Source organism: Phallusia mammillata, chromosome 3 (genome assembly GCF_965637545.1).
Source record: "Phallusia mammillata chromosome 3, kaPhaMamm4.hap1.1, whole genome shotgun sequence".
Taxonomy (NCBI): domain Eukaryota; kingdom Metazoa; phylum Chordata; class Ascidiacea; order Phlebobranchia; family Ascidiidae; genus Phallusia; species Phallusia mammillata.
In genome coordinates this window covers 11,366,129-11,392,769 of record NC_137254.1, presented here as the reverse complement: position 1 = coordinate 11,392,769, position 26,641 = coordinate 11,366,129, and the positions used below count along the sequence as shown (strand labels likewise).

At 37.9% G+C, this 26,641-nt stretch overlaps 3 protein-coding genes and 1 pseudogene across 3 annotated transcripts; 3 read left to right on the top strand and 1 right to left on the bottom strand.

Moving 5' to 3' along the window:
• Positions 1 to 1,263: 1,263 nt before the first annotated feature.
• On the bottom strand, positions 1,264 to 16,951 carry LOC145217507 (ribonuclease inhibitor-like). Its single transcript, XM_080084779.1, has 7 exons — positions 16,888 to 16,951; positions 6,632 to 6,793; positions 5,969 to 6,130; positions 5,265 to 5,426; positions 4,333 to 4,495; positions 1,708 to 1,866; positions 1,264 to 1,530 (listed from the first exon to the last, which is right to left on the bottom strand). Exons 2-5 carry the CDS (start codon positions 6,782 to 6,784, stop codon positions 4,415 to 4,417), a joined length of 558 nt encoding a protein of 185 aa, XP_079940905.1. The 5' UTR covers positions 6,785 to 6,793; positions 16,888 to 16,951; the 3' UTR covers positions 1,264 to 1,530; positions 1,708 to 1,866; positions 4,333 to 4,414.
• LOC145217502 (uncharacterized) lies at positions 14,304 to 15,239 on the top strand. Its single transcript, XM_080084774.1, has one exon. It carries the CDS (start codon positions 14,308 to 14,310, stop codon positions 15,106 to 15,108), a length of 801 nt encoding a protein of 266 aa, XP_079940900.1. The 5' UTR covers positions 14,304 to 14,307; the 3' UTR covers positions 15,109 to 15,239.
• Positions 16,952 to 20,608: 3,657 nt separating the features above from the next.
• On the top strand, positions 20,609 to 21,557 carry LOC145217500 (uncharacterized; annotated as a pseudogene).
• A 2,328-nt stretch (positions 21,558 to 23,885) lies between these two features.
• Positions 23,886 to 25,532, top strand: LOC145217504 (uncharacterized). Its single transcript, XM_080084776.1, has one exon. It carries the CDS (start codon positions 24,247 to 24,249, stop codon positions 24,952 to 24,954), a length of 708 nt encoding a protein of 235 aa, XP_079940902.1. The 5' UTR covers positions 23,886 to 24,246; the 3' UTR covers positions 24,955 to 25,532.
• The last annotated feature ends 1,109 nt before the right edge of the window (positions 25,533 to 26,641 follow it).

Sequence of the window (26,641 nt, the reverse complement as noted above, 5' to 3'; positions counted from 1 at the left end):
GATGCTATGTATTTTTTCCTTTCATCTGTTCTCTCGACATCGTTTTCCTATTTTATTACCTTCCGTGTTTTTGGTTTGTTTATCATTTATCCAACCGCTTTCTTTTTGTTTACTTTTCGCTTACTTCAGTTCTCTGCTGCAATGTTGTTGTTTTTTGTCCATCATATGAAGTTAGACTTCGGTTAGCATTTTTTTCACCTGTTTATCTGTTTTCCTTTTTCATGTTTTCGGTTTGTTTACCATTCTTTTTCCTGTATTCCTTCGCATAATAACGCCTTGTTCAAACACTGTTTTTCCCATCCTATGCGTATTTTTCCCATTTATTACTTTTTTTTTATGCATTTGTTAGCTGATCCCCTTTACTCAGGGTTTTCTACCACAAACACCTTTTTCGTTCCGCGCCCTGTTTGGTGTCTTCTGTACAATTGTAGTACATTTGCTTGTCGATTTTGTTTTTTGATCAAATGTATGTTAATTTCCCGATTGGTGATTCTTTTCTTATCTTTGCATGTTTTTTTTGTTCTGTTTATTCATTTGATTGCCTGTTTTGAAATCGAGGGTGGCTGATAAGGTGACCTTAGGGTCACTCTGCCACTTAAACTGCGCGCAAAAAAATTACTTACTTATTATAGTTTTTACCACATTTGCTATACCAAAACAAGTGCAGTATACCTAACTCTGTTTTCAGGCATTTAACGTTTTGTTGAGACATGAGAAGAACAACAAAACTCTTTCTGATTTAAAAGCTGTGTTTCATCTCGAGTATTTTACGACCAACAGTTTTTTAGCGGACTATGGAGGAAATTTGCAAAAAAACAAACTTGTTTTAGTACATTATACTTTATACCCAAAAGAAGGTAAATTCTCGTACTAAAATTAGTTTTACAGTTTAAATAACGACTAAACAGCGACTTTAATCAATATTTAACACCCTCTTGTGGCCAGTTATCTACCCGGATGTTGACGCAATCATGGACAGGGTCGCACTTCGTTCAAACGAAATTATCAAGCAATTGTACTCATTTTTTATTACGATTATACGTACAATGATAGATTTGGAAGAAATGTTTAACCCCACAGGTATAATTGCACAAACAAAATTATGTCCGCCATTATAATTTTAGTTTTTACATAATTGCAGTTCGGCTAAATGGTGCCCTAATGGATTTCACAAGCAGAGGCAATAAGTTTGGGGTCTATGCGCTTATAATCATGACTTATCTCAACGGATGTCCGGGCAATAAAAAACTTTATCATCAGTAATTTAATTATGTTTTTTTTATTATCTTTTTTCATTTTTGTGACAAGTAGTTGTCAAATATTGATTAAAGCTTCAAATATCACTTTTCCTTGTGACTTTTTTCGGATAACATCCTTTCCTTCCTCTGTGAAGTGATGCTTACCAACAATAAACACTTTGATGTTGTGAACACATCGTCCCAGTGATTTGGCTCTTTCATCTCTAAGCCAGAGTGGTGGGAGTGTAAGAAATGCTGCGTTGGTGTATTCAGACAAACAGAGAAGTTCCAACTGAAACAAAAATTATGTAACCGGTAATACTTATATTTTTTTAGTAAACTTGAGTAGGTCTTTGTAGTTTCTATAATATTTTTGTAATATTGTCACTGTTGTGCCAGTTTATTTTTTAGAAATAATCTGCAATAGTTTTTAGGAAATAACAAACAAGTGTAGCATTGTAACTTTTACCGGCTGTTCTAGCTTTTCCACTCCATCGCAGATTGTATCGTAACCTTTACCTATTAAACATCCTACTAGCACTAGTTCCCTAATGTTATGAAGACCACGAGCCAGCAATTTTCCATTTGAAACATCGATTCGGTTGCGGGATAGATCGAGTTTCTTCAGCTGATTATAGTGCAAAAAATATAGCATTGAACACAGTGACAAAACTACATATATGCGCAAAAAATAAACTCAATGTTAACTCAGTTTAATACACAAACGTCTATTACCGTGTATCGGACTTTGGACCTTTGGACTTGAAATTCAAACATTTTATTCACCTGTAATAATAGTAAAACTAACAACTCAAAATTGTTGAAAAAATCAGCGCCTAGAATGCAAGAATCCACGTCACAAACAAGAAAAGGCCACGTAAAACGACCAAAATTAAAATTAGGAGACAACTCAACTTCCCAATAGGATTGAAATTCGTTATTAAGCGCACATTTTATATTTACAGGTATACTTGGACAAAGCTCGCGCGCTAAATTATCAGGAATAAGACTCTGCGCACTACCGGTATCAACAAGAAAATTCAGCTTAGTATTTTTGTCAAAAATGGTAAAGGTATGAAAACGTTTTTTGCCCGTGTATCGTTCACCTTTGGCGAGAGGGACGCTGCCCGTTTTTTGGCGGTTAAGGGCGTAAGGTGGAACACGCGTTTCGCATCAGACCCATACATGTTATGATAATAACATAAATCAGAAGGTGAGCGCCTTGATACTCTTGTGCCCACCATAGTTCCACTGCCTCGGCCGATACTGCGAGTTTTGGGAACCGATGGGCGATAATTGCCGTTATTGCCATTACCTCATCTATAATTACCAGACCTATTGTACCCGCCATTCGGCCTCCTAGGTCTTTGGAAATGAGGGGCAACAGACGCAACCGTTTAGGCCGATTTAATAGCCTTCAACTCCTCTGTAACTTCACTCAAACGCTTTACATTGTTATCGTTTATCTAAATTTGGGTATTAGCAAACATATCTTTATCGCCAGAGACATTTGCGACCGTTTCAATCACATTTTTGGGCTGAAACCGTGTTGGCTCGCTAATCAACGTGATTTGATCAGCCTTTTCAGCCAACTCGTCAACTGACAAACCATAATCACGCGCCAAAATCATGCGGATATAAGCTGGCAATATGTCGTGGAACAACTTTTTCAACAACTTTTGCCACCAAATGCCTTTAAGAAGGCCTGTTTCAAATATCGTAGCAACGGTAACGAACATCTTCTAAAATAACGTGACCAATCCTTTGCGCTTGCTCTTGGTTTAGCGAAGAGATAATTGAGGTAAACTTATCAGCATCTGAAGTTACTTGGTTGTTTTGAAAAATTATTTTCACAGTAGCAAGCCTCAACTTTACAGTAGCCACATCGCAGGTATTTTAATTTTAGCGACGGATGGTGCAGCAGGTACAAGTTTGCTTAGCCCAAAACTAGGCGCCGGAGCAACTGGATGAGGAGTAGAATATCGTGCACACGGTGCCTGGCTAGGCGGAAAAAAACAACCATGCGGTCTGGTCACTAGTCGACGACTTGACCGAAAAACTCAAGAGCGGTTGAGGCATAGAGAAAGACAATGCTGCCGACGGCGTTTTTACAGAAATGTCAGGCGCCTTATTATCTGCAACCGAACGATGCGTGGCAGCGCTTATGAAACCTTTCAGCCTTTGTTATCATTATTATCTGCAACCGAACGATGCGCGAAACCAAAATTACTTGAGTGGGATCAAACTTGTGCTGACCCTTAGAAAAAGGTAGAAAATTGGATCAGTTCATAAATCTGACTCTTTGATTAAATAAATTAACGCTGCTCAACTAAACCTAGAAGACGCCAAACTAGTTACATTTCCAAATCTATATTTCGGTAAAGCATATCACAACAGCGCCACTTACGGCTGACCACGCAACACAAATGCCACAACGCCAAAGGATCAACTGTGAGCCGTAATTATTCATTAGGCGATTTTAAAAACGTCAAATGTAACCTGACTGGAAGGCGTTTGTTCATTCACGTTAACATGTATTAGGGGGCGATAAAATCATAGCCTAGAGCAAGTTTATGACCGGTACAGTGATTAGAAAAACAGGTTTAATAGCCGGTCAGGCTTTTGTGTGCAAAAAAGGCAGGGTAGTTTAACCGGGGCAAACGTCACTATTATTAAATGTGAATAAATGTTTGAATTTAAAGTCCGATGCGACAGTAACATTGAATATCACAGTAAGTGGAAGCCCATTTTCGAGTCAAACTTAAAACAAAGTGCACCCAACGCACCTTCTGAGAACATTTTGAGCAAAGTGCTTGTTTACAAAAATAAAACAGTGCCCGCCAAGCGAAATTAAAAAACTTGGAGGAGAACACGTGATAAACGTCTATGGACTGTTTTTTTTTTGCCGAAAGTAATATCAGCCAATGTACCAAATATTAACTTTCATAGTCACATTTCTGCTTGTTTTTAAATAAATCTAAACTCTGTTGTATCTATATGTTAAATTTGTACCAAACAAAGAATAAAGGTTCCTGTCAAACCACAAACTGTTTTGTTTGTTACAAGCTTGTCCCTGTCAATCTTAGATTTTTACCGGCTTTGTTAGCTTTTCCACTGCATCACATAATGCCTTGATGCCTTCACTTTTGATCTCACATTTGTTCAACACAAGATCTTCAGAAATAAAAAAGGCAACGAGCCAGTGACATTGCGCCCATGTCGCCGATCTTGTTCCATGAGAGATCAAGCATTTTCATCTAATATTAACACAGTCAGTAACAATGATACGAGAATGTTTTAAAAGTTACATTTCAAAATTTGAACAAAAGAACACCATTTCGCAGCTGATACTGGTAATTTTTAAAGCTATATGTACGTCATCTATAAGTTTATAACTGTAATATTTCAGTTATTCTTTTCAATGGATTTTAATAAACATGTTGTTTAAAGAATATATTACCGGTGCGAGTATGGGTTAATCGCGAAAAGAAAGAAACTATTGCAACTAACATAAACTATTGTTAGGAAACGAGATCGTTATGTTTTTACAAACCGTTTTTATTTCGTGAGTTTATTTCTTTCATTTTATTAGCAGTGTAAAGCATCTGTTTTAAGCGGAGGTGTAGTTTCGAACAAGCTGTAATTCATGTACCATAAATTAATTCTATTACATTAAACATGCAATGTTTATGGCAAATTGTATGGCTTAATTAATAGTATAGTATAAGACCTAAACGTTTCCAGACAAGTCATATATTTGTAGAATTACCTTTGATTGTATATTTTCGGCAGAATCGGAGTTAAAAAAGGGTTGCTTTATTTTTGAATTTTACCAATCAAAAATTGTTATCCACAATATTTACAATTTTGTCTAATTTTTACCTAGTTCCCAGCAAAGAACAAGCGGAATTGTAGATTTCGAAGGCACTGAAGGTGTTTATGACAAAGTTAACAGCAGAGGGAGATGTCGATTAAAATGTAAAATATATGGACCTGGAACGTTAGTTTCGAAAACCCAAGTTTTACCGGCTTCTCAATCTTTTCCACTCCATTGCACAGTTTGTTGACAGCCTCGTGTTCGATCTTACACTCTCGCAACAAAAGTCTTTCGATGTTGTTGATGCAACGAGACAGTGAAGCTGCTTCTGAGATTCCGATGTTGTTTTGAAAGAGGTCGAGTTTCTTCATCTGATTTAATGTAAAAAAACAATGCATTTATTCTAGTGACAAATTCAAATATGTAAATTACAACAATGTTTAGATTCAATGAATTACACCATACCGCTAAAGTTACCGTTGATTTTTCAACAATATATCAATTCAGTTATACTTTAGAATGTTTAGATTGTCGATTGTAGCATGTTTTTAAACGGTTGTTTGATGATCGAAGAATAAGTAGCCAATAAAACAAACAACAAATATATACTTGAATTTACTACAACCAGATAATAAGTTAAAATAAACTAAATGCAAAATTCGAGACGCTTTTTTGTAACTAACTTTAACTGTCTTGTCAATCGCAAGTTTATCTGAAATAGTCAACTGTTTCAATAAAAATACTCGGAAGTAAAAAAATAAAAAAGTGGAATTAAGAGTAAACCAAGCGATTGGATAGTGTATTACACGCAACAAAGAACAGCATTTTTTTAAAAACTGTTGATCAATGGGAACTTAGTTTATATACGTACAGATCTACAATTCGATAAACACGAAAGTCTACAAGTCCCTACCGGCTTTGTAAGCTTTTCCACTCCATCGCAGAGTTTTTGCATGCCTTCACTGCCAATCTTACATCCCCGCAGTATAAGTTCTTCAATATTGTGAACGCAACGGGCAAGTGAAGCTGCTTCCGAAACGCCAATTCTTATTCTGGAGAGGTCCAGTCTCTTCAGCTGTTTTTGGAACAACAAATAACATTAACGAATAATTATTAGGTAGAAATGCTAGCAATACAATAACCTAGGGAAAGTCATCGAACCCCTAAACAATCGACATATCCTTCTTCACGTATCTGGTGTTTATTTATACAATCTCTGGGTTTTGCTGTATTTCGAACAAACTATATGGTAATGGTACTAAACGGGTTACCACAAGGCTACGTTTGGATTTATTTACACCGATAATTGTTTTTAGGTGTTGTTTATGCAGCACTTAATTTATGCTTATCTGTACATAATTGTTTGATATCGTAAGTAGCCTATGCGTCAAAATTTAGTCCATTTAGCAAAAATTTTGCCGACACCTATGGCCGTGGTTTCTTGGATTTATTATTTTGCTGTTCCCATATCACACACCTGCTTAAGTAACCGCAACAATATGATTATTGCAGTGTGAAATCAACTATGTATCTAAACACCACAGTCAAAAGAAACATGTGATTATGTCTTACTCACCGGCTTTTCCAGTTTCTTCACTCCATCGCAGATACAATCAATGCTCCCACTATCGATCCGACATTCCCGCAGCACTAAGTTTTCAATGTTGTGCACAGAACAAGAAAGTGAAAATGCCTCCGCAATTCCGATCTCCTTATGGGAAAGATCCATTACCTTCAGCTGTGTTTAGTGTGGTAAATATAATTCGATTAACATGAAGACAAATGTATTTGAAATATTAATTGTATCGTTTTTTGTGCCACGATCTAGCATATCAATAGCTCATTCAGAAACAGGTTTGCAACTATACTGTGCTGTGTGAAGTAGTAATTTGGCCCTATATTTATATTATCAAATTGAAAAATATTTGCAATTTGTTTGGTAACACGCTTGCATTTAACTTATCAAATATAAAAAAATGTTATTCCGCCTGTTGTTCACAAGTCACCCATAAACTTTTCGTAGCAGTTATTTTAATGATTAATTTAAAAACTACGGTTATACCGGTGTCTCTCTGCTTTCAATCACGGGGCAAATTTCATGAAATTCACTTGGGAGGCTGGAACAACCATTCACCAAAGTACTAAGGTCAAGTTCGTCACGAACCTCGATATCAATTAAATACCAAGAATCCATCGAAGACTTGTAACAAAAAGTGCTCCTAATATCTATTGTAAATAAAATACAGCTACAAGAACAAAAAGGAATGGTACTCTAAGACTAAGCAATCAGACAAAAATGTCAAAAATACACGTGTTTATATTTTCCGCAATTAGCCTTAATTCTTTTGTATGACACAGTGTTGTGCAACCTGGAACTTTGTCTGTCGCACAATCTGTGCCTGTGATGTCACAACCGCGTCATTGTTTATTGGCATCACGTCTTGTAAGTAACTGGAACGTATAGCGCCTACATGCCTTTATTAACTGGTCGGTTATGTGTTTTTTTTTTTGGTAACAAACAGAAAAATTACGCTGTTATAAACTGAATAGTTGCCTGTCGCCCATTGTGTGACTTGTAGAATTAATGACCAGTAACATCATGTTTAAACCTTGTTGTTAACTTGCCGGATTTGTATTTGTGTGAAACCTTTATTCAGACGTGGATCCCGATCTGATATTCTGGTAGGTTTGATGTTGCTTGAAGTTTTGCCGTCCGCTACTAGTGTCGTTAAGTCATGTTTATTGTGTTTGATGCTGTATTGCAGACCTTCTACTGATTTTCATGCAAAAACCTCTAAATCGTTTATAGTTTGGTTAGTGTGAATGTCACTGAATTTCTGTCTTTTACCAGTTTCTATATTTAAACACATTTGTAAAAACCCTTTTGCTCGCCGTGCTGCTGTATTCTCGAGCGCCACCATCCGATCCTTTTGCAGAACAAAAGAGTTCGTTATATAGGGTAGAGCTACTAACACCATAACCCACACGACACCCAAAGTCGATTTGGTTATATCTCCAAAAATGCTTACGGTTAGGGCTATTAGGGTCGGGGTAAGGTATTAGTACTTAAAATTCAATAAAACTAACCCAAAAAATTAGTTACTAATGTAAAACATTTAAAAACTTATTTCCCAACCGTCCGCTGAATGAAAAATTCAGCTCTTTACGCCCCCTAATCGACTTTGGGTGTCGTGTGGGTTATGGTGTTAGTAGCTCTACCGTTATATAGCTCTTTGAGTTTGAGCGCATGGCAAAGCGCCTCAAAGAAACTTGACCGAATGGCCCGGCGCAGCTGACCCACATACAGAAACCCTGATCGGGATTCGTCCCCGGGAGTGTCGTGGGTTAGAACCCCGTGAAAAAATGACAATTTTAGTATAATTGAAATGAAGGACAAATCGAGTAAAAATTGTTCGGCAGCGTTCTAGCAGGAGTAACTTTTATCATAGTAGGTTTGTATTGATTCCTAATTTATTTTCTGTTTGTACGTTTTGTACGAATAGATAGATCATGTATGAAATTCATCTTTCAGTCAATTTAAATTGTTAAATTCTTAGTGTAGGAAAATATTTGTGAAAAAAAACGTTGCTAAAATAAACAGCACCATGATTTAATATCATAAAAACAACAAGTCATTACTGCGTAAGAATTCAAATTACGTATACTTTACCTATCATCGGTATCTGAAGCATCAAGATATCGATTGGTGAAATACACATCTCAGAATGGTAAAAATGCACAAAAATAATGGTAAAAAAACAAACGTTAAAAGCTGTCGCATCTGAAGTCAACACCCAGTAAACACACTGAATAAAAACTTGGCCTGGTAAACCACCAATTAAAATCAGTGCAAATAACCGTTACTGTGGGAGAAAAAAAGAATAGAGAGCACACGCTTTTTGTCTGATAAAACCCACGGCAAGCGAAAAACCAATGATCTCTGGCCAAGGGACCTAACAATAAAGCAACAAATACAACAAGATGGTCCAATAGGAGGTGGTGGTTTGAATTATATTCTGTTCTTGAAATGAGCATTTTTCGGATATTAATGTTGGTGCGGATTTTGTTAAACCATTTATCCTCGAAAATGTCCAGTAATTGGGCTGGAGGTTTTTGCACAAACTGCACATAAACAATTCCGTGATATCCAAACATTTGTCAAAATACAGTTACATGTACAATAGCATAATAATGCGCTAATGCCGTCTTGTCAGCAATCGCGTTGCACTGTCGAGTGTTCCAGATAGAAATGGCCCTTCCAACGGGTGGAATATCGGTTTTATGTCCAGTTCGTGCAAAAGCCGCCGGCCCACTTACTTGACATATTTCAAAATAAGTGACTTTACAAAATAGGCGCCAACATTAATTTCTTTAACATCGTTAATGCTTTGCATCTTTTTTATCATTTCTTTATGTGTGTTTCACCAACTGGGATATCTTTCCGGTTGTCGTTATGATGTATCGAAACGGCATAACTTCGGTTTGGCCGAAACCGAATATTCGGCGGTTTTGTCGAATAAATTCGGCCGAATCAACCTAATCATTTATGACGCCACGCAAAGTCGTACGCTACGCGTTTGACACGAAAACGTTATTTTATCTACCAGGCAATTAGTGCAGAATAGTTGTGTTTCGTTCTCATTTTAGTTCTGTGGGAATCAACATTGCCTCGGGCATGGTTGCCAACCTGCCAAAGAATCGCTATTTTTTATCTACAATGGAAAAAAGTATGTGTTAATAAATATAGTAATTAACGCGATTTTCGTTTTGGTGTATAGTTCGAGCATAAAGAAAACGTTTAACGCTTTGAAATCTGTGTTCGTAAAAGGTTCGGTTTCGGCCGAATCACAACAATTTGCTTGATAGCATTTGCTAATTGTCACCGAAACTGCGGTTTTTCGGCAATGTTCACATACACGCTAAATTATTACTGGAGATAAAACAAAAAATATATAGAGCGACACAGATACACATTCAAGCTACAAAAACGCTTTTGGAGTCTCAGTCTGGCAAAATTACAAATTATACCTTCAACATGTTTACATACAATTTAAGCTCCTTTCGTGAATTGATAGTCCCTATTTTTTTGATTTCGTTTCTTTGATTTTTTTATTAGACTGTATTTGAGCACTTTACCTAAAAACAGCTTAATAAATTTTTTTCTGACTTTTGTTTGTTTACAAACTTTACATGAAGCAGCATCGATAGTAAAGTCAAGTATTAGCAAACGACATATGATAACTATTTGTTACTTACACATCATATTTAAATAGCTGCTCGACAAACAATCGCATGCTTTGGATAATGTCGCAAACTACCACAAACGAGCTTTGGATAATGTCGAGTGGCACAACCAAGCCACCGCCAACTTAAATGCAAATGAGGTCAAAGTCAATCATCTAGGCTTATGGTTATAGTGACATTCTTTCATTAAAAGTAATTTTGAAATAATCGTTCAAGCCCGGGATCTCTAAACACATCATGAAAACTTTGTGGCATTATATTCCTCTTTTAGATACCGCCTAAAAGGACTTCGGGTTTAAAATAGTACAAAACACATTTACATTGCAGGTTAGACGTAGATATGTTAACTATATTTTGACAAACACTTACTTTCGCAACTAGAAAAGTCTGCTATTTCGACATATAAAAACAACAAGAAAGTTATTTGAGTTGAAACTTGAACGGTGTGTGTAATAAGTACAACGGTTGACTGTGCGAGCCGCGTTGTTGTAAACCAAAGACAGATAGGACTTTGGTAAAAATCCTTAAAACAAAGCGTTGCAACAAAATGACAAAATAAATTCTTTACAAGTAAGCGTCTTGATAGGCTACGTGGTACTATAACATTGCATTTGCATGGCCACTCGTGAATGACCAATGTCACTCGTTTCATCGACCTGGCTGGTCTCAGAATAGTAAGTCCACGGACTTGACTCAAAATCGAACACTGTTTGCCTCTACCACAAAACGTTCGGCGTCTACGCCATAAAAAAGAGGTTCATTAACTGGAACAAGCCGCGCTTGTTCTTTTGCCACAGATTTTGTGTTATATTGCGGTTAGAGTGCCACTTCTGCTACTTCGTAGACGTAAACAATCGGTAAAAGCGTTTTATTATTTAAGCAAAAACTGCTGCATTTCAAATTCCAATGACATTGGAAATCAAACGTATTATCACTTGTTTTTGCTTATCACCAGCTGTGCATCTTTCGCATCCTTTTTTAAATTCTATTGGACATTACTGTAATGTTTTTTTAATTTGCAATTTGTAAACGTGAAGTTAATACAATTTTGTTCATTTTACATGGTTTTAGCTTCTGAACAACTGCAGGGAAAAGCGTTTTTTCATTAACAAAAAAAGTTGTAACACAGAAAAGTTCAATACAACTGGATTTGCGACGTCTTCCTTTACCCTACCCAGTTTGCGCTCGAGACAACAGCTATTTGCTTAACAGCGCTATGTTTTAATCTGTTTAGAAATTTAAATATAAGTTGCAAACTAAATAGAGAGCCCAAGAACGCCGATCATGCAAATACAAGGGTAACTGCAAAGTAAGGCATAATAACTTCATGCTCGATGTGGCATACTATTACACAAGGATGTTATCTTGCAAGTCATGTAGGTTAAAATAGTTGACAGACATACATTCAAAACTTTGTTTGTAATTTTTTATCGCCAATGATTTGTGGCAAAACCGTAATAAGAAAAGTACTTCAAAAAATTGTACGACACTGATGTAATTTGTTAACTTCTTAGTGTAAGATTTGCGAAAAAGAAACGTTAATAAAATAAACAGCACCATGATTGCACGCGATCGCGTTTTTTGGTAGTGCCAATTGATCAACATTCGAAATCAATTCAATTGATAACACTTGCTAACTGTCACCAAAACTAGTAATGCACAAAACTTTTTCAGCAAGGTTTGCCGAAAATACTGAATTATTTTCGACGATATAACGAAAAAGTATAGAAAGTTTATATTTTTGAAACCGAAATCTTTAGTCAACATATATCAGCTAATTTTCCCTTTTCCGCAGGAAGATGCAGAATTTAAGCTAGTTTGGCAACATTACGCATACCAATCATGTAGGGGCAGTTTGTGACGTCACAGACATCAGGATTGTGCGCAAACTACTACATTATAAGGTACCTGAAGGTATATAGGCCCGGAAGGTAATAAGGCCCACTACTCATATTTTTTGGTATACATGTAAAAATGTTTCCGTTTCGATATAATTTTAAGATTTATTCAAACTTACAATGATTTGAAAAGTTTTGGACCTGTAAGTTCTGTGTAATGGTTTCTACGACCAATCCAAATTCAAAAATGTTTTTTTACAGCTTTTTATTATTTTTTTAAAAAAATTTGTTACAAAAATGAAAAGGTTTTGTTGTCGAAATGAAATCTTATTAGGATATATCAGAAAGGGGTCAGTTTAGCTCAATTGGAACGTTATCCAATCTGATAAAAAGAATTACCTCTAATGAATTTGATTAGAATTTTGTTTGTCAGCCATTGCTGGTGTAGCGTTTACGACACTATTGTGCAATGTTTATGGAAACTATTGCATGCTATTTCGCAATAACGTTTCACACCACGAAATGGAAATGTTTACCCTCATTTCTGCATAGACTAATGTTTATATTTCCGTTTCTATGGTAGTCATAAGTTATTTTCAGCCATTTTTCGGGTTCCAGAAAGATCTAACAGTAAACATAGTGTTTATTCCCTTATGACACATATTTCCGTCGGTATTTGCAATGTTTCCGCAGTTGTGATTCGTATTAGAACGCGTCGTTTCCACCCTGTGAAAAAGCATATGGTGTTCACCAAAAGGCGCTATGGCACTATAAATTACATGGCTACCTTAAAATAAATAATATAAGTAATATGAGAAAAAGAATTCGTACACCGGCCAAGGTTTCACATTGTTATATAAGCGTAGACTTTGATGTTTTCGCCGTTTTTTTTTTCTATTGGTGGGTTCTATTTGTGGATTCTATTTGTTCCTGCTATTTCCACCGGGAAAGCTATTTTGGGACTTCTATTTTTTGGCTTCTATTTTTATCCCATGTGGATGTGTAGCTGATTTGAACGTTCGCCTTTAACGTTATTCAAGAATACAAAGAAAGAAGAGACATATGTGTGGCTGTTAATCAGTCAGCTGTTATTGAGATGCAAAGATCAGACTCACCAAACAATTTGCAATGAACATCATAGTTCACACCGTAGCGCCTTTAACAAGTCGCCATCGAGGCAGGCATGCCTAAAAAGTGGTGCCCACGAGTTGCTACAGATCTTCCGAACTCACTTCCAGCGCAGGCAGATGTCACTTCAAATGGTACTTTACGAGCAAGGTTCGGACAGCACGTTCAAAGCGATGCCCCGAACGGTTCGAACAAGACGTCATTTGGACAAGGGTTACTCACAGATTGCCCTGACGGTCGACCGAACTTGCTAGAGACTTTTCGAGCACAACCAGACATTTTAGTTATGTGCAACGCCACTGACATCCCAATGGAATCAGAAACAAAAGAGGAGGAAGAAATCGACTACCAAGGTCACGAAAATGAAATTCACGCGGTCGCTCCAACTGACATCTTTTCCTCTGTTAAGTAAGTTCGTGTGAAATCTGCATTTGACAATTTTCTGTGTTGTAAAATATATATTTTATTCGCTTAATAACACTTTTCAAGATAAATTGGTTATGTTTATTCATCGATGTATGTTGCATGTTAAGCTGTGTGCGTGCATATAACTTATAATTCAGTAAAAATTGATATAAGAAAATATTTTGCTAGTGTCAAACTGTAAACGTGCATGTGCTTCGATGTGTCTCACCATCAATTTATATTTCACGTTTCATGTCAACGGTTTTGTCAAGCCGGAAACGTTCTTGTTTTGCTACTAACGCTGCATGATATGTATTAACTCGCTGGCTTGAGCTGTTTAATAGAATCACACATTTTCCACACTCAAATATTACATGCAATTAAACGACCAACCTGTCAAAAACAAGTGAGCTCAGTTACGCTGGGAACAATTGCCCAAACCCAAGAATACAAGCATCCTAACCGAAACACGACGCCGTTCTATTTGTGGTTTCTATTTGTGGATGCTAAATTTGGTTTTTATCTCACTGCTGTTGTTAGCTGGTCAAGAGCTAATCTGACGATATTGCCTAAAGCAAATATTCAAGAATACAGAGTGTTAATCAACTCTGGTGTGCCTAATAATTGAGCTAGTGCTATGAATCGAGCGAGAGGCTCATTCCGACGTAGTTCCATCCGGTTCGCAAGACTCTTTAACTATTCCAGACATTACAGACAACCTATAAATCGTGAGGAGGAAGAAGAACACATAAACCGTGTCCGTAGACGCACACTGCAACTTTCTACTGTCGCTAAGCGTGAGATAAATCGTTTGACTGTGGTTCATAACGCAGTTCCAACCTTTGTCTGGAATTCTAACTTTGGAGAGTTTGATTTGAAGTTCAAGCCTTGTGCTTTGGAGGAAGAGATCTCTCTAGTCGAATTCATAAGTGACAGAGATCAATTTCTAGCTGAAGGTCTACGACGACGTTTGCAGGAGATAAGGTGTGAAATCTTCCAAGGCTTAATTGCAAGCACAGATCTTGAACAGGATAGCTTTGGCAACAACCCAGACGAAATAAGTAAAGCTGTGAGATTCTATCAACGGGTCAATCGTGAGCAACTTGAGTGGATCGCGCTAACGCACGCAGCGCCTGCAAGTCCATTGTGGTCGCGTCCCAACGGAGAGGAATCTCGTGTTATCAATCTATCCATTCCCTTGAGACACCATACCTGCCGCCCAACAGGCTCTAAGGAGGTAGGTGCTTCAAACTGGTACCCCAGAGGTTCGAACTTGCCAAATTCATTTCCCGAGCAAGCCGACGTATTGGTCATCTACGAGGCTGCTGAGGTTTCGTGGGACTCTACTGAGGACGAAGAGATATCGCACTCGGAATTCCTGGTGCATTCCATTCACATCTACGCGTTTGCGTCATCGGATTTCATAACCCTTGCTTAAGTAAGTGTGCGTGGCATTTTCTGCACTTGAATCCTAACGGTTTTCAGACATATTAAACGTTGTGTGATAAAGTTGATTTTGATTGAAACCTTGTTCAGGCAATAATTTTTGTGCATATACATTCATTCTAATCTGATGATAAATATAAAAAGTAAAAGAACTTGTGTCAAGTTAACAATCAAAATAGTGCATGCAATACAGCCTGTGTGTTTTCTGATTACATTTAATTTCACGTTTCACAAGAGCGGTTTTGTCTAAGCCGGAAACGTTTTTCTGTTCTGCTATACTAACATTTGTTGCTCATATATATATTGGTTTGGTCCGGTTTCAACCGTTTCTATAGGGACACAAAGGTTTTCCCACACTAAGTTAAAAACACAACATTCACACTGTCAAAAATAGTTCGCTCAGTCACGCTAGGTCAGGGTTCAAAGGCCAAATCTAAGGGAAAATCAACACCTGAACATAAAAAGTCAGCCCACGTGTATAATACTCGAAGCAAATCTAACATGGCAAATGCCAATACGTCTGATGAATCTGCCAGTATCTCTGAAGCAAGTCAACAACAACAGCTGTTAGGAAATGACAAAATTAATGACGACAAAGCACCACCACAGTCTGACCGCGCATCTCAGAATTTAAGCGGGCCAGCATTAAGCGGTTCTGCAAAGTTTGTTGTTCCAGTTACTAATATGTCTACTAACATTCTACACCAAGAATTAGACACAATGCGTATGTCTGTGTTAAAAATCCCACCATTATGGTCTCATCAAAAAGATATTAAGACTTACTTCAAGGTTTTAGATAACTTCTTTGACACAAACAAGGTGCAAGATGATAACGCACGCTTTTCGCTGTTGATAACCAGTTTCAATGACAAACAGACAGACAAGTTTCGTTCTGCTATTGTTCAAGCCTCAGACTCTGAGAAACCTTATGATTCAATTAAAGACTTAATGATTTCACAGCTGCAAAGCGGTGGAAAATCCTCTTGGATCCAGTTAATGAATGATATAACTTTCGACCCCAACAATGAATCAGCCTTTGAGTTGCTACAAAAATTATTATCTGTTTGTCCCAGAAAGGTGTCAGATGACCCAACCATAAAAGAACTAGTGGAAAACACATTCTTAAATCTACTTCCCACTCATGTCAGACCGCTAATAAGAGCTACGAAATTTGACACTCTTAAGGACATGGCAAAATACTATGACCGTTATGTTGCCGACGATTTCAGCGATAATAAGCCAACACAAGATGGAAAAAACGCTGAAGTAACACAACTTTCAGCAAAATTAGATGAGGTCTTAACACACATTTCCAGGGGACAGCAACATTTCCGTCAGCAACGCTACTCAAACCAGCGATTTCAAAATGACAATAGACGACCAAATTTTCAACAAAACAATCAATTTCCACCGCGTTTTCAAGGAAATTATAGCCGTCAAAATTACAATAACCAGCAGCAATTCCAGCGAAACCAACAATTCAATCAACCGCGTTTCTGGGGACCCCCTAAACAGCAACAAAGGCCAGAATACATTCCAACAGACACTCGTCCACAGCATGAAAGAAACCCTCAATTTATTCAAACGAACCATGAATACCGCCCTGGACGCCAAAATCCTAATCCGCCAAACCTTTGCTACATACATGAACGCTACAAGGACAAAGCTTTCAAATGTTATGGTCCTCCGTGTCCAAAATATCATGAAGGGTTACAGATTGCAATACCAAGGCAAACTCTAAATGCTATTCAAACAATAGACAAGAACTTACCTCGTGTCAAGGATGTGCTTTCTAATACTGAGTTTTTGATTGACAGCGGCAGCGCAGGGAGCTTTATTCCAGCCAAAGCAGGTCTGAAACCACAAAAAGAGATGAGCAAATATACTACAGTATCTGGTCAGCCTATACAGTGTTTTGGAAAGTCACTACAGACGGTCGATATTGGTTTTGGCCCTGTTGAGGTAGAATTTGATCAAGTTGAAATTTCCTATCCTATTTTAGGTTTCGATTTTTTACAGGCACAAAATCTAAGTCTGAATCCACAAGGCGGGTTTTTGAAATGCAACACTACTGGAAAGCAGGTTAGCATAAGTCCAAAAGACAACCAATTGCTGTTTCAAGCCCCAGTCCTGCACAATAAAAAATATACTGACCTGTTAGCGAAATTTCCCGAGATAACTGCTGTCCCAGATTATCACCGTGAGCCCAAGCATCCAATTGTGGCCAGAATTCCGCTTCACCGGATGCCAGCGGTACAAAAAGCTAGGCGAGTCCGCCCGGAGTATTTTGATCGCATGAAGAGGCAACTTGAAGATATGTGTAGACGAGGCATTCTGAGACGCGCGCAATCTCAATTTGGCATGGCCATCCACTTAGTGGCTAAAAAAGGCACAGACGATTTGCGAATTGTCTCAGATGCCCGTGTCTTAAACAGCTGCACGGAAAAGACAAAATATCCAATGCCGCGCCTAAATCAATCATTTATTGCTCTACATGGATGCAAAATATTCAGTAAAGTCGATCTCAAGGAAGCGTTCTATCAGATAAAAATCGCGGAGGAACACCAACCCAGAACAGCTATTCGGACCCCGTTGGTTGTTTTGTGTACCAGAGGTTACCGATGGGTTTAGTGAATAGCGCGAGTTTCATGTCCCAATTGCTTGATATGGCTCTGGAAGGCTTAACTAATGTGACTGGATACGTTGACGATTTATTAATTTACTCAAAGAATGAGGAAGAACATTTAGAGCATCTTAAACAGGTTTTCCAGCGCCTCAGTGATTTTGGCTTGTACATAAACCCTGCAAAATGCCAATTTGGCCGTGCTCAGATAACTTTCTTGGGCCACCTGATATCGCCAACTGGGGTCAGACCTATCCCATCAAAGGTACAAGCTATCACGGATTTTCCAAGACCAACTACAGTTAAACAAGTCCGTCGCTTTTGTGGAATGATAAACTTCTATGCGGCACATTTACCTAACATATCAGGCGTGCTAGCTCCCATATATGACCTATTAAAAGGCAACAGACGGAACAATAGCAGAGTCAATTGGCCACCAGAGGCACAAAAAGCATTTGAACGAGCAAAAGAACTTCTTATCCAACAAACTGAATTAGCTTTTCCTAACGCAAAAGCACAACTTTCTCTCACCACAGATGCTTCGGATGTGGCCATGGGTGCGGTGTTGCATCAATCTTTTGAAGGAAAGGTACAGCCTTTGGCCTTCTTTTCGAAAACGTTCTCAAAAACTGAAAGGAAATACAGTACATTCGACCGGGAGCTCACGGCGATTGTAATCGCACTCAAAAATTTCAGGCATTACTTAGAAGGATGTAATTTCAAGATTTACACCGACCATCGCCCCTTATGTTCTGCTATAGTAACAGGAAGGGACATCGCTAACAGACGACAAGCTCGTGCTCTTGCCTTCATTTCAGAGTTCACTTCTGACATTGAATATTTGCCGGGCGCTAAAAACACAGTAGCTGATTGTTTATCAAGGTCAAGCATTAATGCCATTTACCACCATGCAATCAAGATTATGAGACGATAGCCAAGGCTCAGGCCAATGACAGTGACTTGCAAGCTTTTTGCAATTCTGCTGAACATTCGTTAAACTTAAAATTACACAACTTACCAAACAGCAACCTCAAACTTATTTGTGATGAGAGCGTCCCAGGGTCACCTCGCCCACTTCTTCCGCCAGGTTACAGGAAGCTCGCCTATGACTTAATCCATAACTTGAGCCATCCTGGAGTAAAACCAACAGTCAAATTAGTGGCTAAACGGTTTGTCTGGCCGGGATTAAAACGCGATGTAGTCACGTGGTCACGATCATGCCAGGTTTGCCAGCGCACTAAAGTAATTCGGCACGTGAAGACGCCTTTTCAAAACTATCCACCTGTAAGTCAGAAAGGCCAGCACATTAACATTGATCTGATTGGAAAGTTGAATGATTCTAATGGCCATTGTCACATATTAGTCATGGTTGACCGTTTCACAAGACATATTGTTGCGGTACCATTAAAAGATGCTAAAACTTCGACCATAATAAATGCTTTTCTATACAATTATGTGAGTGTTTTTGGGACGCCTTCCTATCTATCTTCAGACAGAGGCTCCTCGTTTACTAATGAGGAATGGCAACAAGCCATGAACTTCTTGAATATTCAACATTTCACTACATCAGCTTACTGTCCCCAAGCGAACGGCGCAGTCGAACGAAAGAACAGAAACATAAAACGTGCTTTACGCAGCCTAGCAGAAAAAGATGATTGGTACTACGCCCTACCTTTAGCTGTCCTTGCGTTAAACGCAACACACAATGACGAGTTGGGGGCATCCAGCTCCGAAATCATGTGGGGACAACAAATGAGATTACCAGGAACCTGTATAAATCCACCTGATCCCTCTAGTGCCTCTCCTCCGGGAGAATTTCTGCAAGCACAAAGAAGATATTTCAACCAATTCAAGTATACACCAACAAGGCTTCTTCACAACCAAGAGACCTTTATGGACCCGCGACTATACAGTTGCAGCCATGTGTTCATGCGAACAGATGCCAGAAGAGCTCCTTTAGACGGTGCTTACACCGGCCCTTTTGAGGTTTTGCAACGCAGAGCTAAATACTATACAATAATGCGTCACGGCAAACCGTACGTTGTTTCTTTAAATCGTTTGAAACCTGCGGAGCGTTTACTTGATTTTGTTCCGGATTTCTTAGAATCGCCAGATGCTCTAGCTCAGCCACTAACAAGCTGCACTTATGCGACTAATGAGCAACAACAGTTAGATGACAATAATTCAACTTCTTTAGAGACAGAAGAAAAGACAGTCCAATCACTCACCGAAAATGAGACGATCTCCCACTCCAGTCCGCAACAAGAAACGCCTTCCTGCTCCAGTGATCTTCCACAACCGCTTACAGATGACAACATCCCTCCAGTCTATGACAATCAAACTCCAGCAACGGAAATCAGCCAACCGAATCTCGATTTGGCACAATCTCACGACGAAATCAGTCATCCAGAACGAGACTTCCAAACCGCAGACCAGCCACTTGAGCAATCAGAGGAAAGTGAGACAGACACAAGCGTTGAAGTCTTACCCAATGAAGCCCAAACAGCCCCAACTCGCCCAAGACGGAATACACAGCGCCCAAGCAGATATGACGACTACCTTGTTGAATCTGATTAGTCTCCTACGATTTAACAAATTGTACATATGTATATACATATTGTTTTCAGTTGTGCAATGCGTGAACCCGTCCCTAATCTACAATATGAATGTATGTTCCCATCAACAAACCATCAACAAGTCTACAAAAAGATATTTCGAGCAACATGCTCCAACTATTTACAAGTCTACAAATTATGAGCCACGAGCTCCAACTATTTACAAGTCTACAAAATTATGAGCTACGAGCTCCAACGTTTCACAAGTCTACAAACGATATTTTTGAATCCTACATTTACGACTCAACCTAAACATGAAGAAAACAGCTGTCAGACATCTTATACTTTCAATGCCAATCTACACAAATAACGGCATTACTGGCTGGATCCAGTGCGCACATTTCCCCAAGCCAGATATTATCCTACTTGAAGGGAAAACCCACAGCAGCGATAACGCACGGCGACATACTCTTAGAGACCGCTTGCACCACATCAAAAATGCGTTTGTTGCGAAGTCTGCGAATAAAGAATAGCAATTACTTTGCTACAAGGCCTCTTTTCGCAAAAGTTCACGATGGCCACGTGGACAACGACGAAAGGACCTACCAGCTTTATGACCAGAGTAATGTTTTCCCAGACCTAGTTTACAAGGAAACATTTCGGGCCAACCGAATGTTCACTTTCAAAGTTCATAATACTTATTACTTATTCGTCAATTATACTCTTGCAAGAGTCGAAACCAATATCCAGCTACTTTCTCCTATTATCAAGATGATAAATGAATCTTTTCAATCTTATGATTTCGTAGAAGCGGCCCAGCTTCTTAAATATATACCTAGTGAAAATCGCGCGTTATCGGACGTTCTAGCCGTCCTCTCAAGCACTCAACTAAACAACGAACGAATGAATATCTTCTTCGATTCACAAACTAACCTTTCCACAGAAGGGGGAATTGATGACAAGGTTCTGCCGCAAAATCTTCTCAAGTCAGCTTTCATCACCCTTTTATCTTCTGTGACCAGTCCTGCTGCAAATGCATTCCTCTCCTTCCTCGTTATCCAAGCTTTGTTCTGGGGAATAGCCTTGTCCCTGTTGACATTAAAGCATCTTTTTCAACGTATTCAACCAATAGCAAGACCAAAAATCAACCAGGCAGTTGCAGAATTACAACGCCGCTGGAATTTACGTCATCAACAACAAAACAACGATGACGACACGAATGGACAGTTTCAGGAAGCGATTAACACAGAACCAGAAGCCTGAAATACTGTTCCCAGACTAGTTGCTGAGCGAACAGCATATGTTACACTATACTATATTAAACATTTCACACACTCAGCTAAGCCTTAACGTAATATTACTCTAGCCGTTTGGCAGATCATACCACAACACATTAACTTTAACGTTTCACGTTTGTCATTCTGCTAGAATAGTCAACCAAATTTTGCTTAGGGAAACCAATATATATATCTAATCCGTGAATATTACTAACCTTGTTTCTGCATGACAATTTCTTTTTGCATATATAAGTATTTCTTTGTTTTCGCCTTTCTCATTCAAGTGCAGAAACCCTTATTGTGTCTCCACTACAAAAATATATAATCAATGTTTTGTAAATAACGTTAAAAACTCAAAATTCGAAACCTGTGGAGAATCCAATAGCACACATTACTTTGTCATATGAATTTGCATTACATTATTCCGCCCGTTCCTTTTTCACATGAATGTAAAGTAATATATTTATACAAGTATCGCATATACTTATAAAACTAAAAAAAAAAAATATATATATATATATATATATATATCATAGCTATCAAACCGCATTATAAATCGATAAAACATTCTTGTGTGCAATTTTGTCAACTTATGTATCGCCAGTCTATACTTACAGATTATATTCTCTGTTTCCACCCTTGTTTTGACGACGTTTATTGTTTTCCTTACGATATTTATTCTAAGAGCCGAAGAGTCAAACCCTTATTGACAAGATATATAATTGTTATGTTCATTTTTCGTCTTTAATTGTGCATATTTTTCCCAACGTATAATTCCCCACGTAACAGCACCTACCGCCATCTATTGACCAATCTCTCTTGTCGCGTGTCGCTAACGACCATTAATATTGATAAAATGTGTTTTTCATTCAAACACATTGTGCATCCTTTTTGGGGGGGAGCATTTGTAGCGGTTACAACACTATTGTGCAATGTTTATGAAAACGATTGCATGTTATTTCGCAATAACGTTTCACACCACGAAATGGAAATGTTTACCCTCATTTCTGCATAGACTAATGTTTATATTTCCGTTTCTATGGTAGTCATAAGTTATTTTCAGCCATTTTTCGGGTTCCAGAAAGATCTAACAGTAAACATAATGTTTATTCCCTTATGACACATATTTCCGTCGGTATTTGCAATGTTTCCGCAGTTGTGATTCGTATTAGAACGCGTCGTTTCCACCCTGTGAAAAAGCATATGGTGTTCACCAAAAGGCGCTATGGCACTATAAATTACATGGCTACCTTAAAATAAATAATATAAGTAATATGAGAAAAAGAATTCGTACACCGGCCAAGGTTTCACATTGTTATATAAGCGTAGACTTTGATGTTTTTTTTTTTCTATTTGTGGGTTCTATTTGTGGATGCTAATTGTGGTTTTTATCTCACTGCTGTTGTTAGCTGGTCAAGAGCTAATCTGACGATATCGCCTAAAGCAAATATTCAAGAATACAGAGTGTTAATCAACTCTGGTGTGCCTAATATTTGAGCTAGTGCTATGAATCGAGCGAGAGGCTCATTCCGACGTAGTTCCATCCGGTTCGCAAGACTCTTTAACTATTCCAGACAGTACAGACATTCCAGAAATCGTGAGGAGGAAGAAGAACAAATAAATCGTGTCCGTAATCACACACTGCAACTTTCTACCGTCGCTAAGCGTGAGATAAATCGTTTGACTGTGGTTCAGAACGCAGTTCCAACCTTCGTCTGGAATTCCAACTTTGGAGAGTTTGATTTGAAGTTCAAGCCTTGTTCTTTGGAGGAAGAGATCTCTCTAGCCGAATTCACAAGTGACAGAGATCAATTTCTAGCTGAAGGTCTACGACGACGTTTGCAGGAGATAAGGTGTGAAATCTTCCAAGGCTTAATTGCAAGCACAGATCTTGAACAGGCTAGCTTTGGCAACAACCCAGACGAAATAAGTAAAGCTGTGAGATTCTATCAACGGGTCAATCGTGAGCAACTTGAGTGGATCGCGCTTACGCACGCAGCGCCTGCAAGTCCATTGTGGTCGCGTCCCAACGGAGAGGAATCTCGTGTTATCAATCTATCCATTCCCTTGAGACACCATACCTGCCGCCCAACAGGCTCTAAGGAGGCTGGTGCTTCACTGGAAAAGGAAATTGTTGCACAGCTGACTGCCTACATTTAGAAGCGCACGTCCGTTGTAACGCACAAAAGAGTCTCTGTCAGTTTAGATTTTCTGACTGTCAGATTTAATTGTTTCTTAATGTCAGATTTAATTGTTTTGGATCTTCATAAGTTTTCATTTTAATGTGGGCTTTAAAATAATTTAGTTTGAAATTACTAATAACCTTCGCAGCATTACGGATTAGGTGACTTTCTTATTTGTTCAAAGCTGTAAAACATTTATTGTAAGATTGACTTTTTAAAGACACATTGTCACTCAGATTAAAAAGAAGTTATGTCGATGAAATGTTTGCGAAACAAGATCTGACGGAGGTAAACCTTTAGAAACACACATGTTGACACACACAATAGTCTTATTAAAGTGATGTATGTCGTAATAAGAAATCTTATTAAAGTGATGTATGTCGTAAAGAAATTAGCCGCAGTGGAACGTTGAAAGCACAGACCAATGAGGATCCATATCGATGTGATATTTGTGAAAAAAGCTTTCAACAGCGTGGAGGTTTAAAAAGTCACATGCTGACGCACACTAAAGAAAAGCCCCATCGATGTATTGTTTGTGAGAAAAGGTTTCGCCGTGTTGGAGATTTGAAAATACATTTGTTGATCCACACTGAAGGGAAACCCCATCAATGTGTTGTTTGTGAGAAACGATTCTGCCGGGTTGGGCATTTGAAAAGACACATGTTGATTCACACAGATGAGAAACCCCATCGATGTGAGGTTTGTGAGAAAAGATTTTGCCAAGGTGGAAATTTAAAATCACACATGTTGATCCACACTGAAGAGAAACCGCATCAATGTGATGTTTGTGAGAAAAGATTCCGCCGCAGTGGAGAATTGAAAATACACATGTTGGTACACACTGAAGAGAAACCTCATCAATGTGATGTTTGTGAGAAAAGATTTCGCCGTGTTGGAGATTTAAAAAGTCACATGTTGGAACACACAAAAGAAAAACATCATCGATGTGATGTTTGTGAGAAAAGATTTCGCCATGATGGAGATTTGAAAAAACACATGTTGACCCACACTAAAGAGAAACCTTATCGATGTGTTGTTTGTGACAAAATATTTCGCCAAGGTGGAGATTTGAAAAGTCACATGTTGATACATATCAATGAAAAATCTCATCGATGTGATGTTTGTGAGAAAAGATTTTGCTATGGTGGAAACTTGAAAAGGCACATGATAATTCACACTAGAAACAATATAATTGTGTGAAAAATATCTTTTTGATGGTGGGGATTACCATTATAATGACTCACAAGAAATAGACACTCCATCTTTGTTTCATTAGTAAAGAAAGATTTAGTAGTGTTGGACTACTGAAGAAACATTGTGACATTTGTGTGCATTTACACGCACAGAAATGTTCTAAGTGTGTAAAAAAGCAACACATGTTGTCTCCAAGTTTCATATGGGAGTGATTCTTGCTTTGGTATGAAAACCCTCAAATCAATACGAGTAGAGCACAATAAACCATATCAAAATCCAACTGATTTGTTTGTTAGTGAATTCAATTCAACTGTTTTGTGTAAGTAACACTGCCACAAAGGTAATTTGACATGTATTTGTGACTTTGTTGCATGTTTCCATTGATATGTTGAATCAAATTTAATAACTCTAAACATTCTATGCAGCAACTTCTGCATCTTGATCTTTTAAAAATAACTATACCACTGTGTTTATGTACACAGTTCCTAAGTTAATTTTTGTATGTTTGTTTGACTGTAACAAACCTGGGTATATATATATTCAAAACATGTTCAAACAACTGGTTAAATAAATATTGACAAACATTTTGTGTCAGAACAAAATCAACACAATGTGAAAGTGGACAGACATGTACAAAAGAACAATTTACCAACAAAAAACAAAGAAATTTATTGATAGTAGGAAATTGCTTTAAACTAGGAAATTTCTCATCATTGGACCAGAACTATCAATCACAATCAGTTCGCTAATTGTGAACATTCATTACCTAAAAATTAGGTATCCTTCCTGGCGTTAAGTTAAAAAAATGTATAATAAATGGAAATACAAACAATTGCTACTTTATTCCCCTGACTACTTTTAAGTTTAATAAAGCATAACAAGGTTACACAAAAACTGCCAGAAGAGATTATAGTTAGTTATAGTAAAAGCATAAAAAAGAAATTATATTCTTTGTCACCAAAGTAGTAAGAAGGAATTGACCCAAATGATTGTGACAAAGGGCTGGGGTGAACCATAATCAGCGCTTTCATTCATACCCTGTGCGCCAGATAACAAAAAATACACAATTTGTTGTAAAAGTTTAAAGGTACTCTAAAGTTTAAAAACCCTAAGTTTTAAATTTATCACATTATTATTAAACAACAGTATTGATGCAAGGTAGTGCATGAGTGATATCAAATTGCTTGGTTTTCTTAAAAACACCATTTATTAGGTTTATAGGTTCTAAGAACTTCAAATTCAAGGTCCTTGGCAAATTTTTGAACAATGTCTTCATCTTTTGTAGGTTTTGTATAAAATGTTTACGTTTTCTAAATTCATTTGAATATAATAACAGTACCCAGATTGATAATGTTTTTTAAATTTACATATTTTTATTAACTTTTTTCTGGAAAACACCTAAAACTCTTTCTAAACATTTGAAATTTCGGTATCTATGACATGATTGTCCTTGTGCAATCATTATTTAAACAATTCTCTTTTCTTTGTGTTCTTTGAATAGTTTCCTCTGTGGTGTATGCCCAGTTGTGGCTTCGCACAGAATAGGTGAGGCATGGATTTTTACCCTGTTGCTTCCAACAAACCAGAGTGCCGTTGGATGACTACATTTGCCCATACGACCCATCACTTTTTACCAGCTGCACTGATAAGACCTTATAGGTAGAAACAGTGTGCACTCGTCTACAGCTTATGG